The 17,021-nt window shown below is 39.5% G+C and overlaps 1 protein-coding gene across 1 annotated transcript in view; it reads left to right on the forward strand.

Moving 5' to 3' along the window:
* The first annotated feature begins 6,314 nt into the window (after positions 1 to 6,314).
* The window catches only part of ABCA12 (ATP binding cassette subfamily A member 12), a 137,354-nt gene continuing 126,647 nt past the window's right edge, over positions 6,315 to 17,021 (forward strand). The window contains exons 1-2 of the mRNA XM_026707730.2: positions 6,315 to 6,763; positions 16,457 to 16,550. Of these exons, the coding sequence (XP_026563515.2) occupies positions 6,695 to 6,763; positions 16,457 to 16,550 (163 nt within the window). The 5' untranslated portion in view covers positions 6,315 to 6,694. The remainder of the gene's footprint in view (positions 6,764 to 16,456; positions 16,551 to 17,021) is intronic.

Genomic DNA, 17,021 nt, shown 5'->3' on the forward strand with positions numbered 1-17,021 from the left:
GAATAGAATAGAATAGAATAGAATTCTTTATTGGCCAAGTGTGATTGGACACAAGAGGAATTTGTCTTGGTGTAAATACTCTCAGTATACATAAAGAAAAGGTACATTCATTAAGAATCAAGAATCATAACGTACAACATTTAATGATAGTCATAGGGTACAATCAACAATCAAATCATACTAGGAAACAGTCAAGTGGGAGGGGATGGGTGATAAGAAGTGGTGGGAAGATTAACAGTAATAGTAGTGTACACTTTATAAATAGTTGAACAGTGTTGAGGGAATTATTTGTTTAGCAGAGTGATGGCCTTCAGGGAAAAAACTGTTCTTGTGTCTAGTTGTTCTGGTGTGCAGTGCTCTATAGCGTTGTTTTGAGTGAAGGAGTTGAAACAGTTTATGTCTGGGATGTGAGGGGTCTGTAAATCTTTTCCCAGCCGTCTTTTTGACTCGTGCAGTATACAGGTCCTCAATCGAAGGCAGGTTGGTAGTAATTGTTTTTTCTGCAGTCCTAATTATCCTCTGAAGTCTGTGTCTGTCCTGTTTGGTTGCAGAACCAAACCAGACAGTTATAGAGGTGCAGATAATAGACTCAATAATTCCTCTGTAGAACTGTATCATGAAAATCTTCTACGCACTAATTCCACGCACGCTTTCTACAATTTTGTAAACAACAAAGTAAAAGACTCAAGGTCCATCCCACCCAATAGGACCTAATGGTAAAGACTGCAACGATGACACCATTAAAGCCAACCTCTTTAACACATTCTTTGGCTCAGTATTTGTAAACAGCAATGGATCATGCATAGTATTTCCTAGTCGAACCACAGACAGCTACAATGATCTAATACATATTGATTTTACAGAAGACAATGTTGAAAAAGCACTACGCGATCTAAAACCATCTCTATCAATTGGACCAGACGGAATATGTGCCTACTTCTTAAAAAATATATCCACTGCCATAGCCGAACCTCTAAACATAATCTTTGAAAAATCTTTCAGGACCAGCTCCTTGCCAAATCTATGGTCACAAGCCACGGTCATCCCCATCTTCAAAAAGGGAGACCCCAGCCTAGTTGAAAATTACAGACCAATCTCTTTATACTGCTTCACCTGTAAAGTCATGGAATCAATTATTAACCAATCCATTATCCTCCACTTAGAGACTAACCACCTATTCTCTAATAAACAATTTGGTTTCAGAAATAACTATCTTGTAATCTGCAACTCTTACACTGCAAAAACATATGGACTACACAACTCAATCAGGGCAAAGCAATAAACACAATTTACATAGACTTCTGTAAAGCCTTTGATTCAGTGGTACACGACAAACTACTCCTAAAACTAAAATCTTATGGTATTTCTGGACACCAGTCTAAATGGATAGAAGGATTCCTGTCAAACAGACAACAAGTGGTCAAAATTGGGAGCATCTTATCAAACTCTGTACCTGTCAACAGTGGGGTCCCCTAAGGCAGTGTTCTAGGACCAACTCTCTTCATATTCTACATAACCTCTGTGATCATATTAAGAGCAACTGTGTTCTTTTTGCTGATGATGTAAAGCTATTCAACACCACCAACAATACTGCTACTCTTCAAAAAGACTTCGACTATGTATCAGAATGGTCAAACAAATGGCAACTTCAAATCTCAACAAATAAATGCTCTATCTTACATTAAAAAAAATCAGAAAATAAAATACAAGCTGAATAGTCAAGACCTTGTTGATGATCCAAGCTCTGTCAAGGACCTTGGAATACTCATCTCTAATGATCTAAATGCTAGAGCCCACTGTAACTACATAACCAAAAAGGCATTAAGAGTTGTTAACCTAATCCTATGTAGCTTTTTCTCTGGTAATATCAATCTACTAACTAGAGCATACAAAACATTTGCTAGATCTATACTTGAATACAGCTCATCAGTCTGGAACCCACGTTACGCATCTGATATTAACACAGTTGAGAAAGTCCAGAAATAGTTCACAAGAAGAGTTCTCCTCTACTTGTTGCAGAATACCTTAGGCCACCAGACTCAAAATGCTAGACCTAGAAAACCTAGAACTACACCACCTTTGGTCCGATCTAAGTATAGTATATAAAATCATACATTGCAATGTCCTACCTGTCAATGAATACTTCAGCTTCAACCATAACAACACTAGAGCAAACAATAGATATAAACTCAAGGTTAATCTCACCAAACTTGATTGCAGGAAATACGACTTCAGTAACAGAGTGGTCAATGTCTGGAATACTCCACCTGACTCTGTGGTTTCTTCCCCAAACCCCAAAAACTTTAACCTTAGACTGTCTACTATTGACCTCACCCCTTTCCTAAGAGGTCTGTAGGGGGCGTGCATAAGCGCATCAACGTGCCTACCGTCCCTGTCCTATTGTTTCTTTTATTTTTCTTATATGTACCCATTTCATGTATTCAGAACTATGTATATACTTATACCTATTATCTTGTAAGCGATTGACAAATCAAATAAATAAATAAAATAAATATATATGTCTTGGGAGAGAAGCAAGACCCTCTAATAATAAACAAAAAGGCATTATTATTATTATTATTATTTAAAAAAAAGAATTTGGAAAAATGGAGCTCAATGGCTTGTGAAAAGCTGTCTAAAATAATGATAATAATGATTGGTTTTCCTGGAGAAAGTATGAAAGGCAATATTTGTACATGGCATTTTTTTTATGCAAGCAGTTTGAATGGAGGATAAATGTGTAATCATTTTCAGATTCAAAGGCTGGGGGACTGAGGGGCTGGCTCAGGGGTGGGATTCTACCTGTTTGGCCTGGTTTGGGTGAACCGGTAGCTCCGAAGGTCAGTTGTGAGTGAATGGATTTACTCCAACGATCAGCTGTTGGGCCTACCCGCCTGCCCCGGCTCTAATCCGTGCTTTATTTCTGGGTTTTCCAGCTCAGTGGATTTGCGCAGCACAGCGGATTGCCGCACGTCAACTGTTTTACACACAGGGCTTGCAGCAGAAGGTGAGTTGTAAATGCTGGGCACGGGCGCAATGTGTGCATTTGGCACGCTCACTGAACCAGTTGTTACACTGGTTGAATCCCACCCCTGGGCTGACTGTTAAAACAAAGCAAGGTTATGGCATACACTTGAAAGGAGACTGGGAAGCCTGTAATTGTGGGGTCTTTCTGGCAACAACAAAGAATGCTTATTCACAGAGAATATGCATGTGTAATACCTGTAGCAATTCTCGGTGGTTAGAGGACTGATAACAGTAACAAAGAATTAGACATCCTGCATAGCTCAGCTAAAAGTTAGGAATAGGGATGGCCTGGAGCAAATAGAATGTGTATTAGATAACTCCTGGAGCATTCATTAGCCAAGGCTTAGGAATAGGGACAGCTAGAGACCAATAGAACAAATTGTTAGATCATTACTAAAATGTTTATTAGATGATATTTCTTATTTTCCTGCCTTATCCCGCCTTCTGCTTCAGTGAAAATGTATGAAGCTTTCAATAAAAAGCACTCCAATAAAAAGGAAATCAAAATCTGCACCTCATGTCTGGCATGCTTAATCAGCCTCGGCACAAGGCTCAGACCCGAATTGAGGACAAAAAAATGTGTCCAAAGTACAAAAAAATTGAGTCTGTACTTTGGGCCTCAACTACATTGTCTTGTTCAGTGACCCACTTGTTTGTTTTATTCTTAGTAGCCTATTTTTTATTGTGGTTATGCATTTATTTATTTATTTATTTATTTTTTATTTTTTATTTATTCTCTGAGATTGCTCAGAGAAGTGAACCACTGACTCTTCTTTTTGTTTTCACACAGGATGTAATTGCATGCTGTGTCTTGTCTTTTATTTCATAGTGGCTCTCTTAATCTTTTTGAAGATTCAGAACCAGATTCTTCTTCAGGGACAATTGAAGCCAATTGAAATATGTGGTACAAAATATTTTCTATGAGTCTTGCTTCTGGTTACTACTACTGGGTCTGCTTCTTTGATCATCTTCCTTATGGAGAGTTGCTTCCCATGTCAGGACATGTTTCAGAGCATTCTTCCTTTGATCTGATAAATCTTGGCCCAGCTGTGGTGTGGCCCAATCATTTGACTTTTCCTTTAAAAATTAGTAGAACTTTGCATTTGCAAGTGCATGTCAGGTGATATTCTTGCATAAAAGCCAAACAGGCTTCACTGCATTGCAAATTATTGTTGAAGGCCCTTGCTATTTGTAATGTTAGAGTGATGTCTTAATTCTTGTTATAGTTTCTAAATTCCACAGGTTAGCAAGTGCACACTACTTATTTAGAGGGAACATTTGTTAAGGATTACTTATATTCCAAAAATCTGTTTGTCTTTTGAAGCCCTGTGGCCAGCATTTATACATACATACATACATACATACATACATACATACATACATACATATCAGTATAGTATTCCGCTTTGTTCGGGTATTTTCCCACGTCATTGTAGTTGTGCTTTTAAAGTTGTAGTAACGTCGTTTCGGCAGAATCTCATCTGCCATCATCAGGCTTCTGTATAGTGTTCATCTGTGAGTCAGGCTTTTACAGTGGTTTCAGATTTAAATTTGGGGCAGCCTATTGCTGTGCCAGAATGGTTTTTTCTTCGTCCTGATTGGTTAGGAGTCTTGGTCTGTTTTTATTGGTCTTGGAGTTTGCTGTGTTCTGCTTGATTGGTGTTTCTAATATCTTCTGTCTGTCTTGCTGGCAACATTGTGTTTCCTGTATAGGAGGCTTTTAGTGCGGCTTGGCTCCAAGTAAACGGACGGCTATCATTTATTAGGAAGCTAGGTTTCATCTGGGTGCCTGATTGGGGTGTGTTTGAGCTGGATAGAGGAATAGAAGAATAGAAAAGATGACTCCACCAGACTGTCAATTATCTGGAAGCCTGTACTCTCAAACAAAAAAAATCTCCACACCACAAGCCAGGCAAACACCTGGACACAAACAGACTCCCCCTGATACCTCCAGCTGATACCTCCAATCAGGATGAAGAAAAAACCATTCTGGCACAGCAGTAGATTAGCCCCAAATTTAAAACAGAAACGGCTGTGAAAGTCACAGACGAACACAATACAGAAGCCTGGTGATGGCAGATGAGATTCTGCCGAAACGTTGCTACAACTTTAAAAGCACAACTATAATGACGTGGGAAAATACCCGAACAAAGCTGAATACCGTACATACATACATACATACATACATACACACACAGTATATTTATATATATCCTCCCAACTATTCAAACAGGTGAGGAAGTTCTATTTTTGAGCCCACAAATGATATGTGTTATACCTTTTTGCACATACTTCCATTCCTCACTTCCACTAAACTCATAGACCATCTTGATTCTCACTGCTACACTGAGGTTTCCCACTAGCTTTTTCTCATAAAGAAGATACTCATGTAACTGTCCCAGCTAATTCATAACAATATTGTGTGCTGATGGGCATAGTTTTGAGGAAAGGTTTCATGTTATGTTCAATTTTCCATTATATTAGGAGGTAATTATCTCCTCAGAACTTTATTATCTCTGACAGGATCACAATTAATTTGATTAAAGACCTAATTGTAGGTCTTTCCTCAATTACATCTAACAACAGAACAAAGTCATCATGAACAAACACTTTTCCTTAGTGGCATCTAACCACAGAACACAACCCTCTATTGTTTCTGCCTTTACCTCATCCCCAGCTCATGAAAGAGACTGGATTAAGCTTGTCCTTAGCGCAATATTTTCTGACAATATCTAAAGGCAGGCTCCAGATGAATAGAATAGAATAGAATAGAATAGAATAGAATAGAATAGAATATTCTTTATTGGCCAAGTGTGATTAGACACACAAGGAATTTGTCTCCAGTGCATAAGCTCTCAGTATACATACAAACAACGAAGTGATAAATCATAAAATATAATCATAAGTCATAAGATATAACCAACAAAGTGATAGTTGTAAGTTGTCTGCTCAAGGGTGGAATATAAGTAAGCTTACAATGAGAAAAGACCCAATGTGTGGCATAATGTTAATTTACGCATTATGCATCAATCTAAACCATTTACCATGAACTCATATATGGTCTATAATTTTTTAATGCTCTCATGGAAAATAACGTCCTGTCTTTTGCTTTAGACAAACATTAACATTAATTTTATTTAAATGGAGTATAACAAATGTCTGTAATGTACCTACTTTCTATTACTCCCAGTCAATTTGTGTGCATTAAATCAGGAAAAAGAAATAAAACAGGTCTTACTGGCTTCGCAACCCACTTGGTTGCTTGCTTCTTTTGTCAGTTCTTCTGTAGGCTATATATGTAGGTGGTAGGGAGTTCCTTATGGGAGAAAAGGTACACTTCTTTAATTTCAGCAGAAGCATCTTCTTGGAATGACACCAGCCTTATCACACCAGGACTGAAGAAAGCTGAGAGAGTAGTTTAGTATCATAATTAAGCACTCTTTGATTCTCATTGGATGAGTCAACCTGTTGCATGTGCAACAGGAAAGTCAATGAGGTGCACAGAGCAGAGACAAAGGGATGAACTGGCCATCTGGGTTGTACAGAAAAAGAGCATAGGCAAAGCAATACAATCTTCATCACAGCATACATTTTTGGCAACCTAAGGCTAACCTAGGGGTCATAGAGAAGACAAGAAATTTCTTCTTTTGCCGAAGCTCTTCTGAGGATGGCTTCCCTCTTCCAACACCTGTGGGTGTTGCTATGGAAGAACTGGCTGAGTGTCAAAAGGCAACCGGTAAGTATAGAAATTAAAAAGCAAGATAATTTTAAGTCCCGGGGAATCTGGGAGAAAATATTATTTAAGGAAAGGTAGTAATACACTTTTTCAAAATGATGAGTGTGAACAATATTTTCTTTAGTAAAATTTGATTGCAAATGTTGTGCTCTTCCATGTCTGATCAATAAATAAGTGTCATAACTGTATATTTTATATATACATGTATCTATGAATTCTTACTTGGCAAGCAATGTTTGGGTTAGAGTCTTTTCTTCATTGCTAATTTTTTCCATTTTTTTTTTTTTTGGTAAAAGTTTTATTTGGGTTTTCACAAAACATAATACAAATAAAATATCTTTTTTGAGAGCAGCATGATTCCAGGTTATCACATCTCCATACAGATATCATCTCAGTCACATATTCATCTTTGTATTCAATTTCATATCTTGTCACTATTTTATCAATTTCTCAATAATTTTTCCTTTCCCTTACTTTCCTCAACCTTATTTATAATTATCTCATTCCTTTCTAATTCAATTACATATCTTTTTCTAAATTTCTATATCTTTCTATTCATTATAATTGTACTTTTGTCTGTCCTGTTTACAATTTCATACATTCTTTTTCCATCATCATCCCGAAAGGGAAAAGAATTTTTTTCAATTTTTGTTTTAATGGAGTAGGAAATAAACATGTCCTTGTACTCTAAGTATTATTGCATTATAGTATTTTTACTGAGCTGCTTATATCTTTAGGCATCTCAAGAGTTGGCAACTTACAGCAGGAAGTATTTTGCTATTTCATTAATTAGATGATGCTCATCTATTAAGGTTCATTGCACAGTCAGCCAGATATTCACACTGGATTTGACATTTTTCTACCTAGTCATTTCAAGGGTCTGGGATAGGTAGATGTGGATTATATTATTATTACATTTATTTGCCGCCTATTTTGCCATGGACTATTGTAGGCAACTCACAACCATTAAAAAAGAAATAGAAAGGAAATTTAAACAAAGTAAAAATAATAGAACAATAAAACAAGGAAAAAGAAAACAAAGAAACTACATCAATATGACTAGTAAAAAAAATGCTATGCTGGCTGGAAATTCTAAAAGTTTTAGTCACAGCACTAACTTGGGGAAGGCTGGTTTAGATTAAATTAGAATCTGCACAAGGAAGCAGTTATGCAACAAGTAACTTATTAAAGGTAGCAGCCTTTAATTGTATATATTACATTTTATGTACCGTAGCAGAAATGCTGATGGATTTAGTCATTTGTTTTTTAACCTTCTCTGTGCTGGATTCTCTCTCTTTTGTGATGCCAATTCTTCATCTAAGAGCCTTTCATTAATTATTTTTAACTAGTGTATTTTTTGTTCTATATCTCATCGAGGCTGATTCTTTGTATTTTCCATATATGGAGTTTTGAAGGGTTTCTCCCCTCCCCCCATTTTAAACAATCACATGATAATTGCTGATAGGAGATGGCAGTATTTGTAACAATTTCACTTAGCTTTCAACCACATAAATAAAGCTAGGCTGAAGTAAGGATGAATGTGCTGAGCCAGTGTAGAGTCTTTCCCCAAATATTTCCTGCTCGTTCTCTTTCTATTAACAGCACAGAAGTATTGGAAGTCTCATTCAGAATGGATTATTTATTCTGCTGCTCTACTAATGGTTTTGCTCCCCTTTGTAAGTTACTTTCTCTAAAGATAAGGGGGCATTTACCCCCTTGTCTTTAGCAATGCATTTTCAGTTTTGTTAAGTGCTAAAGTGCAATAAGCCAAATTGGGAAATGGCATATGAACAATGCATCATAAAATAAAGCAGCTTCACTCAACATAGCAGCTTCTGACCATAACAGTACTGACAGAGAGGGAAAGGAGAGGAACAGGTTGGTATAGGGATGAAGGTGTTGTCCTAAAAATCAGGAGACTCTGAGTTTTAGCCCTGCCTTTGGCATGAAAGCTGGCTGGATGACTTTGGGCGAGTCACTCTGTCTCAGCCCAACCTCCTGCACAGGATTATTGTTGTGGGAAAAATAGGAGGAGGAAACATATTGTGTGTTCACCAACTTGAGATTTTTTAATAATAATAATAATAATAATATAACTAATTAACTAAATAAAATAAGCAATAGTCGCAGTGAAGGCCAAACAGGAGCAACAGGGGGACTGAGTGAAGAAATGGTGACAAACTTTTGTTAACATAGCTGCTTTCGTGGCTTGCCACCAAAGTAGAAAATTTTGAAGATTTTTAAAGTCCATTTGCTCTGTTAAGTATTGTTCATCTAATCGTGCATTTATTAATATACTTTTATTATAATTTTTCTACAAGTTTATTTCTCCAGGGTATCACATTTATGGAAGTGAAGCCCAAGGTTTTACTGATACTATTTTAATATGTTAAACATATAATTCATTCATGGTGAGATGGGACCACAGCAGATGCATTCAGTTGACAAATTATACTTCATTTTAAGTTGAGGAGATCAACATTTTACACTTGAGTTTGGTATAGGCAAGATTTCTCTTTGCATCTCAAAAATATGACAAAACTATTGAAGAATTATTACTATATGCGTGAAAATAATTTTAACATTTTTTAGAATTTAGTATTTAGAAGTTTGTAAATGCCCATTCTTGCCATTATTTCAAAGACGCTATTTCTCTCCACTCACCTCACCCCCCATTTTGTGAAAATAGAACTTGGGAAAGTAGTATCCAATTTAGCCATAAAGTATTAGCTTTTATCTTAAATATCATTCCTCTATTTATAAAGACTTTTTTTAGCTGGCATCTACCTGTTTTGCTTTTTATCCAGTGTGTCTTAAAATTCACCAGGATGATTAATGTTCTGCAACAGGCATTAATGGGGAGTGACAGGGTGCTCAATCTTGGTATTACTATTACCAGATTTCAGTAATGATTCCAGGAAAGCATTTTGCAGGATTTCTATGGAACAGCTAGTGAGCTGGTGGGGTGGAAGTGCATCCAACCCCTTTTCTCTGATTACATCCTGCAGGTCTTGATAGTCTTCAGGGATTCAAGGATTTGCCTTCTTCTGTTCTTGTCTGGGATGCTGCATGCCCTGGTCTTTCCTCTGATTTTTTTCCTGGGTTGATCCATCATATTTTTAACAGCCCCTTCCCCCAATTCACATAAGGCTACCAAAGCTCAGAGTCTTGGTATGTGCCCCCATCCGCAACTCCACTGGTTCAGTGATGAATATTGCTGGGATCCCCCCTGCTACAAGCCATCCAACTGACAGAAGGCCACTGGCACCTTAAGCTGCTTGAGTCTGATCCTTAGCTTCTCAACTAGGCAGGGTTGTCCAGGCATCTGGTGTGACCTGAGTCCAGAAGGGCCGGCAAATTTGCTTTGCTTCCTGAGGATTGGACCACTAGTTCTATGGGGATGGTCACCAGGGTGATGAGGCCACTTACCAGGGGAAGATGGGGGGAGGTGTAGTCAGAGTTGGTATTGGTTTCCACAGGGCCCTCAGCTGAATTGAGTAGACTTCTATCGCCACCCCTGGGGAGGAGAGAACTCTACAACTTGTACTCCCTCAAGGATGTTTCCTGGATCTGTGGGAGTGACTTGGTGGGTTTCTTTATGGGCCCAGGGATCAGGTTTTTTTACTGGGTGGTTGGCTCTGCACTCAGCTGGCAGTGGCCCTCCCTTCTACACTTGAAGCAAGCAGTTGAGTGCTGCTGTGGGCCTTGGGTACTTGTCAGTGGTTTGGGGGCATCCTGCTTCTCAGGGAGGGATATTCACCACCCATGTCCTGGTTGGTGTTTGTTCTGGGCCAGGTCAACCGTCACGTCCTCCTCCAAGACATATCATCCATGGAGAGCCCCTGGAGATGCAGGTGTTATAGATTTTATCACTCAGCCCATCCTTGAAGCACCTGATGTCTTGTGGCCAGTCAGTTAGTCAACATGCCAGGCTGTGAAATTCTTGGGTGTATTCGGCCACATCCCTCCTCCCTTGGTTTTGATGTGGTCCCTGGCTTTGTGATCTTTGAAGGGATCTTCAGATCACTTGTGGAGGAAGTCATGAAGCAGTTGAGATTTCTCAGCTCTGGGGCATCGTCATTGTAGAGGGTTACCATCCACTGGGCAACTGGCTCCTCCAGGGCCATGGTAATACATCTCATCTTGGCTCCTTCTGGGGGTATTTCTAGGCTGTACTCCACCATGTAGGTCCAGACCTGGGTCAGGAAGAATCCCAGTTGCTGGATGTCTCCATTAAACTTCGTATCCCTCTGTGTGTGTGTGTGTGTGTGTGTGTGTGTGTGTGTGTGTGTGTTACAGGCTCTCCTTCCTCTTGGAGATGCTCCTGCAGGGGCTCCCTACTGGGCAACCACTTCTGGCACTGGGGTGGTGGCAGCTATCATTGTTGGGCTGGCTGAGGCGCCAACTGTTGCAGCAGAGGTGGATGTTCCATTGCCGGCTGTGGTGGGAACAGATGCATATCAGATTGCTCCATTCAAGCCAGGGTTTTGTGCACTTTGAGGTTCTTGAAGGCATGAACTTTATATCCTGGTCCGTCATTCAGTCTGCTTGATTGCTCTCTCTACACTCATAACCTTCTTCCTTCAGCTCCTCCAGCCTTCCAGGTGGTTGCCCCTGTCCCCATGAACGAATGTCACCCTCTGGGATTTCTCTTTCCAGTCCTTTTTTCTTCCTAACCTTAGGGACCATCAGGGTCTTGGCAGGCCACCCTCCCACAGCCACTCAGACTGATCCAGTGCTCCTGAAAGGGGGACTCATGGATGATCTCTCCCTTCAGTCAACGTTGTATGCACAATCCCCACAGTAGAAGTAATATCCTCCCTGGGTTAACCAAAATTGCAGATATCACTTAATGGCAGACCTGGCCCAAAACAATCATTTAGGAAAGCAGACTCTCAACTCCAATGGAAGTGAAAAGAATTTTTACTAAAGATGTTGGTTGCAGGAAGGTGAGGTGGAATGTGAAGTTCCTGCTCACTGATACAAAGAGCCAAACCCAATGTTCCCCATCCCCCCCCCCAATGTCCAGTCTGTTTCCAGCCAATCTGGGATCACTGGGATGTTGTGGGAAACTCTGGGTTGTTTAGGGCGCTGGAATTTCACATCCAGAGCAAGCGGCCTTGAAGATACTTGGCATAACCAGTACAAACAGCTCTGGTTTCTTCACATGTCAGTTCCTCCTCCCCATTTCCCACCATTAGATACACAGGTGTGAATTGCACCAAATGCCTCTCCCTCCCTTCCCCTTTGATGGCAGGATGCCAGCAAGGTGCCAAGCTGACATTTGTGATCCTGACAAACGGTCTTACTCTTCAGCAGAAAGAAGACATTATTGTGCCTTTTTGGCTCTCTTCTATAGTTTAGTGTCTTTTAGTATGTAAGAACACCTGGAGGTATGGCCGGTGCACTCTTGCCAGTCGCAGGCCTGCCCAGGTGCAAGGCAACCTCGCAGACAAGGGCCTCTCTCTTCTGCAACTCACCTTGTGACTCTGGAGCAGGCAATGACCACAGTTTGTGCTCTGCTAGTCCTAGAATTCGGGTCTTGCTCAGACTGCGGCTACAATGAGGCACAAAGCTGTGAGGAACATTGGAATTGGCTCCCCCCACCTCTGCCTGGCTGCTGGGCCTGCTGCACCTGCTGCTATTGGCCTCGCAGGGTCTCATTGCCCTCCTGGCTGACCTAACAGACAGGAAACAGCAGGTGAAGCTAGGCAGAATCACGTTGGATACCTGTACAATCAGCACAGGGCCCGCCCATGGCTGTGTGCTATCTCCACTTCTCTTCTCCCTATATACCAATGACTGCATCTCAAATGATCCTTCTGTTAAAATACTGAAGTTTGCTGATGACACAACAGTGATTGGTCTCATTCGAGACAATGATGAATCTGCATACAGACAGGAGGTTATACAACTTGCCTCATGGTGTAACTGGAACAATCTGGAACTGAACACACTCAAAACCGTAGAAATGGTGGTAGACTTTAGAAGAAACCCTCCCATACTACCACCTCTTACAATACTAGACAACACAGTATCAACAGTAGAGACCTTCAAATTTCTAGGTTCTACTATATCACATGACCTAAAATGGACACCTAACATCAAAAAAATCATTAAAAAAGCACAACAAAGAATGTTCTTTCTGTGCCAACTCAGAAAGCTCAAACTGCCCAAGGAGCTTCTGATACAGTTCTACAGAGGAATTATTGAGTCTATTATCTGCACCTCTATAACTGTCTGGTTTGGTTCTGCAACCCAACAGGACAGACACAGACTTCAGAGGATAATTAGGACTGCAGAAAAAACAATTCCAACCCACCTGCCTTCAACTGAAAACCTGTATACTGCACGAGTCAAAAAGAGGGCTGTGAAAATATTTACAGACCCCCTCACATAAACTGTTTAAACTCCTTTCCTCAAAATGATGCTATGGAGCACTGCACACCAGAACAACTAGACACAAGAATAGTTTTTTCCCAAAAGCCATCACTCTGCTAAACAAATAATTCCCTTAACACTGTTCAACTATTTACAAAGTGTACACTACTACTATTACTGTTAAACTTCTCACCTCTCCTTCTCACCCATCCCCTCCCACTTGAATGTTTCCTAGTATGATTTGATTGTTGATTGTACCCTATGACTATCATTAAGTGTTGTACGTTATGATTCTTGATTCTTAACGAATGTACCTTTTCTTTATGTATACTGAGAGTATTTACACCAAGACAAATTCCTTGTGTGTCCAATCACACTTGGCCAATAAAGAATTCTATTCTATTCTATTCTATTCTATTCTATTCTATTCTATTCTATTCTATTCTATTCTACTCTCAGCAGCCCTGCTGGGCTGCTCCTGCCTGGTGTGGGAAAACTTGGCCCAGTTCACCAGAGCACCTCCCACATCACCAGCTTGCCAGGTCCCCCTTCGCCAGCGGTCATGCTGCCTTGTGTGAGCTCCGTGGCAACCATGCAACAGAATGAACGGGGGGACATCACCCATTCCTTTTTTTCATCTTAAAACCCTATCTTACCTGGCTGCTGAGCCCCTGGACTGTACACCTTTCACTGGACCAAGACACACAACTCAATATTATTCATGGAGGCCTCCCGGTGCAATGCTCTGCAGCAGTTTCAGAGCAAACCTCCACCTTCCTTGCACAGGATTGCAAGGCTGAAGGCTTCAGACAGAGCATTTTTGGGATATGCGTCTGTGCAGGGCTCCCAAGGAAAGGACAATCAGCAGGAAAATGCCCCCACCATTTTCCTGCTGATCGTTCTTTCCTTAAGCCCAGCACAGATGCATATCCCAAAGATGGGGGTTGGTGGGCTATGGGGAATTCTGCGCTGAAATTGACAAGTCCTAAAGTGGCTAAGCAGCTACCCATGCTGCTGCTGGCCTCGTCTCACTACCTAGCCACCAAAACAAATCCTTTGAATGTAACTGGACAATAGACATATTACAAGGGGAAAGAATGGGTAAAAGGGAAAATTAACTAGGGAATCTTCATGGTTAAACTTCAGTTTTGGCTTTCCTCTACCCACTTAATATTTAATAAAAGTATATCTTTCACAAAAATGGAGTCGAGGGTCTTTCTTTCCTGGGATCCTGGTTGGGGCAGGTGTGACATCAACACTATGAATTGTGTCCAAATGTTAATAATTAGCCAATGCAGCTCTCATAGTAGCAGTGTTATTATATGGGGAGACCTGGTTGTGTTCATAACTACTTGGGCTAGTTCCTCCTAAACTGGTCCAAATCATCTTTATGGATGGCCCTACGATAAGCAAATTCTGTCAAGCCTCAAAAGGCAGTATGAGGCCCTATGCTACAATCTTTTTAAGAACTCCAAGAAATCCCAATCAGTATAGCCAGAGACATATTTATTTGTTTGTATTTATTTGACTTGTATGTCGTCCATCTCACCTAGACCAATCTCAAAGGCAAACGGCTCACTGCATGCGAAAGTTCTTTAACCAAGGGCTAAATAAATATATATATATATATATATATATATATATATATATATATATATATATATAACATACATACATGTATATATATATATATCTAGATAGATAGATAGATAGATAGATAGATAGATAGATAGATAGATAGATAGATAGATAGATAGAGATATATCTTTGGTTATTCAGGTTTTCTCCCGCATAAAATTGGAAGTATCTAGGCAACGTTTTGATGAAGTCTCATTCATCATCTTCAGGCTTGTGTCTTCGGCTTTGTGCTTCTCAGAGTAATGTGAGCTTGCAGCTGCTTCTTCCTTTTAACTGCTAGTGAGGGTGTGACTTGATTGGGTGGTTGCTTGGCTGTATTCTGATTGGGTGGGGGTGTGTTCTCATTGGTTGGGGTCCTGGCTGTGCTCTGATTGGTTGGGGGTGTGTTCTGTTCAGGTGAGGGCTTGGTTGTGTTCAGGTTAGTCTTAGTTGCTGGGGGATTTGAGCTGGTGAGCTGTGATCCTGCTGTTTGGCTTCATGTTCATGCCACATCTTCATGGTGGGCGTCAGTTCGCTTCATGTATGGGTTGGAGGGGTTTGAAGCGAGTAGTGATGCAGCTGTGGTGCGGCTTCTGGTCCATGGTCGTGTCTCATCTTCTGTGTGGGTGTGAGTCTTCTTTCTACGTGGAAGTGTGGTGGTAGCATCTAGTGTGGCCCTCGTGGGTGTGGGTCTGGTGTCATTCTTCATGTTAGGTACTCATCTGTTCATGAGGGCGGGTTTCCAAATGGCTGGTAGGCAGGAGGTATAATCTCATTTATTCATGCTGTGTGGGCGTTTTTCTATCTCTATGGCTTCTCTGATTATTCTGTTGTTGAAGTGTTCGGTTTTATTTATTTATTTATTTATTTATATAAAATTTATATATATATATATATATATATATATATATATATATATATATATATATATATATATATATATGTGTGTGTGTGTGTGTGTGTATGTATATGTATGTATATGTATGTAATATATGTGTATATGTGTATATGTATGTGTATATGTATATGTATATATATATATATATATATATATATATATATATTCATATATATTACTACTTTTTTGTGGGTAGAAAGCAGGATCAAATATTAGCACTCGTTGGAGAATTGTAATGCAGTGATATACAGTAAATTAAATTGAAAGCATATCCAGGTTGTTTAGCAAGACTACAGAGTATTTACATTTTTTAAAAAATAATTGATGTCTTTTCACATAGTCTTCTAGCCCAAAAGAGCTACCTAAGGCCATATCTTTGAAATCCTGTAACAAATCACCTAATAATGTCGCTGATTTTCAGATACTTTTAATTGTCAAATAAAACAAAAGCCTTCAAAGTTCTTAAAGCATGTATAAGCCATAAAAATAAACCTTTTCCAAGGAAGCAAACAAGGAAGCAACTGTCCATCCTTGCTTCTCTAACCATGCCGTAAGATCATTGCCCCAGAATAACTTACGGTATGAATCTGCCTTCTCTGGCAGAGTTTTCAATACCAATATTTCCTAATTAGCAGAAGTTGGGACTTTCTATAACAAAGTTTGTTCTTTATGCTAAAATGAAAATTGACATTAGTTGTTCATTTTTCCTGCCTTTCAGGTGTTCTTTTTGTATGATTATTATTGTTAAAATGTTCCAAATATATCAAACTTGAATATAATTTGTTCTTTTTTCACAGCTTTGGTCTTTCACATTAATTTCTTTGCCTGTATTTTCATTCATTCTTATGGCTGTCATTCGAATACAATTTCCTCCAGAAGCCCAATCAAACTGTAAGTAATTGTTGATAGGCATTATAAGGATGAATCTATTCTTTTTATTCTTTGCATATTTTAACAAATATTTGCTCTGGTTTTGTAAATGCCAAAGTATGAGCCCATGGAAAGGGAGTCCTCAGATGAGGCACATTTTTCTTAATTACTATCCATCTTTAAATTTTGAAAGTAATGATGGCATTTGATTGCTTATTGTACCCTATGACTATCATTAAGTGTTGTACTTATGATTCTTGACTCTTGACTCTTTTATGTATACTGAGAGCATTTGCACCAAGGCAAATTCCTTGTTTGTCCAATCACACTTGGCCAATAAAGAATTATATCTTCTATCTAGATGAGATGTAATATGGAATTCCATTATGGCAGATATTAGCATGGTAGTCCTTTACAAACATATGACACATACCTGCCAGATCCTTCAGAGAATTTCCTCTCTGACCAATCATTTATCTGATTTCAAGGTGA

This window comes from Pseudonaja textilis, chromosome 1 (genome assembly GCF_049901715.1).
Source record: "Pseudonaja textilis isolate UNSWEBS1 chromosome 1, rPseTex1.2, whole genome shotgun sequence".
Taxonomy (NCBI): domain Eukaryota; kingdom Metazoa; phylum Chordata; class Lepidosauria; order Squamata; family Elapidae; genus Pseudonaja; species Pseudonaja textilis.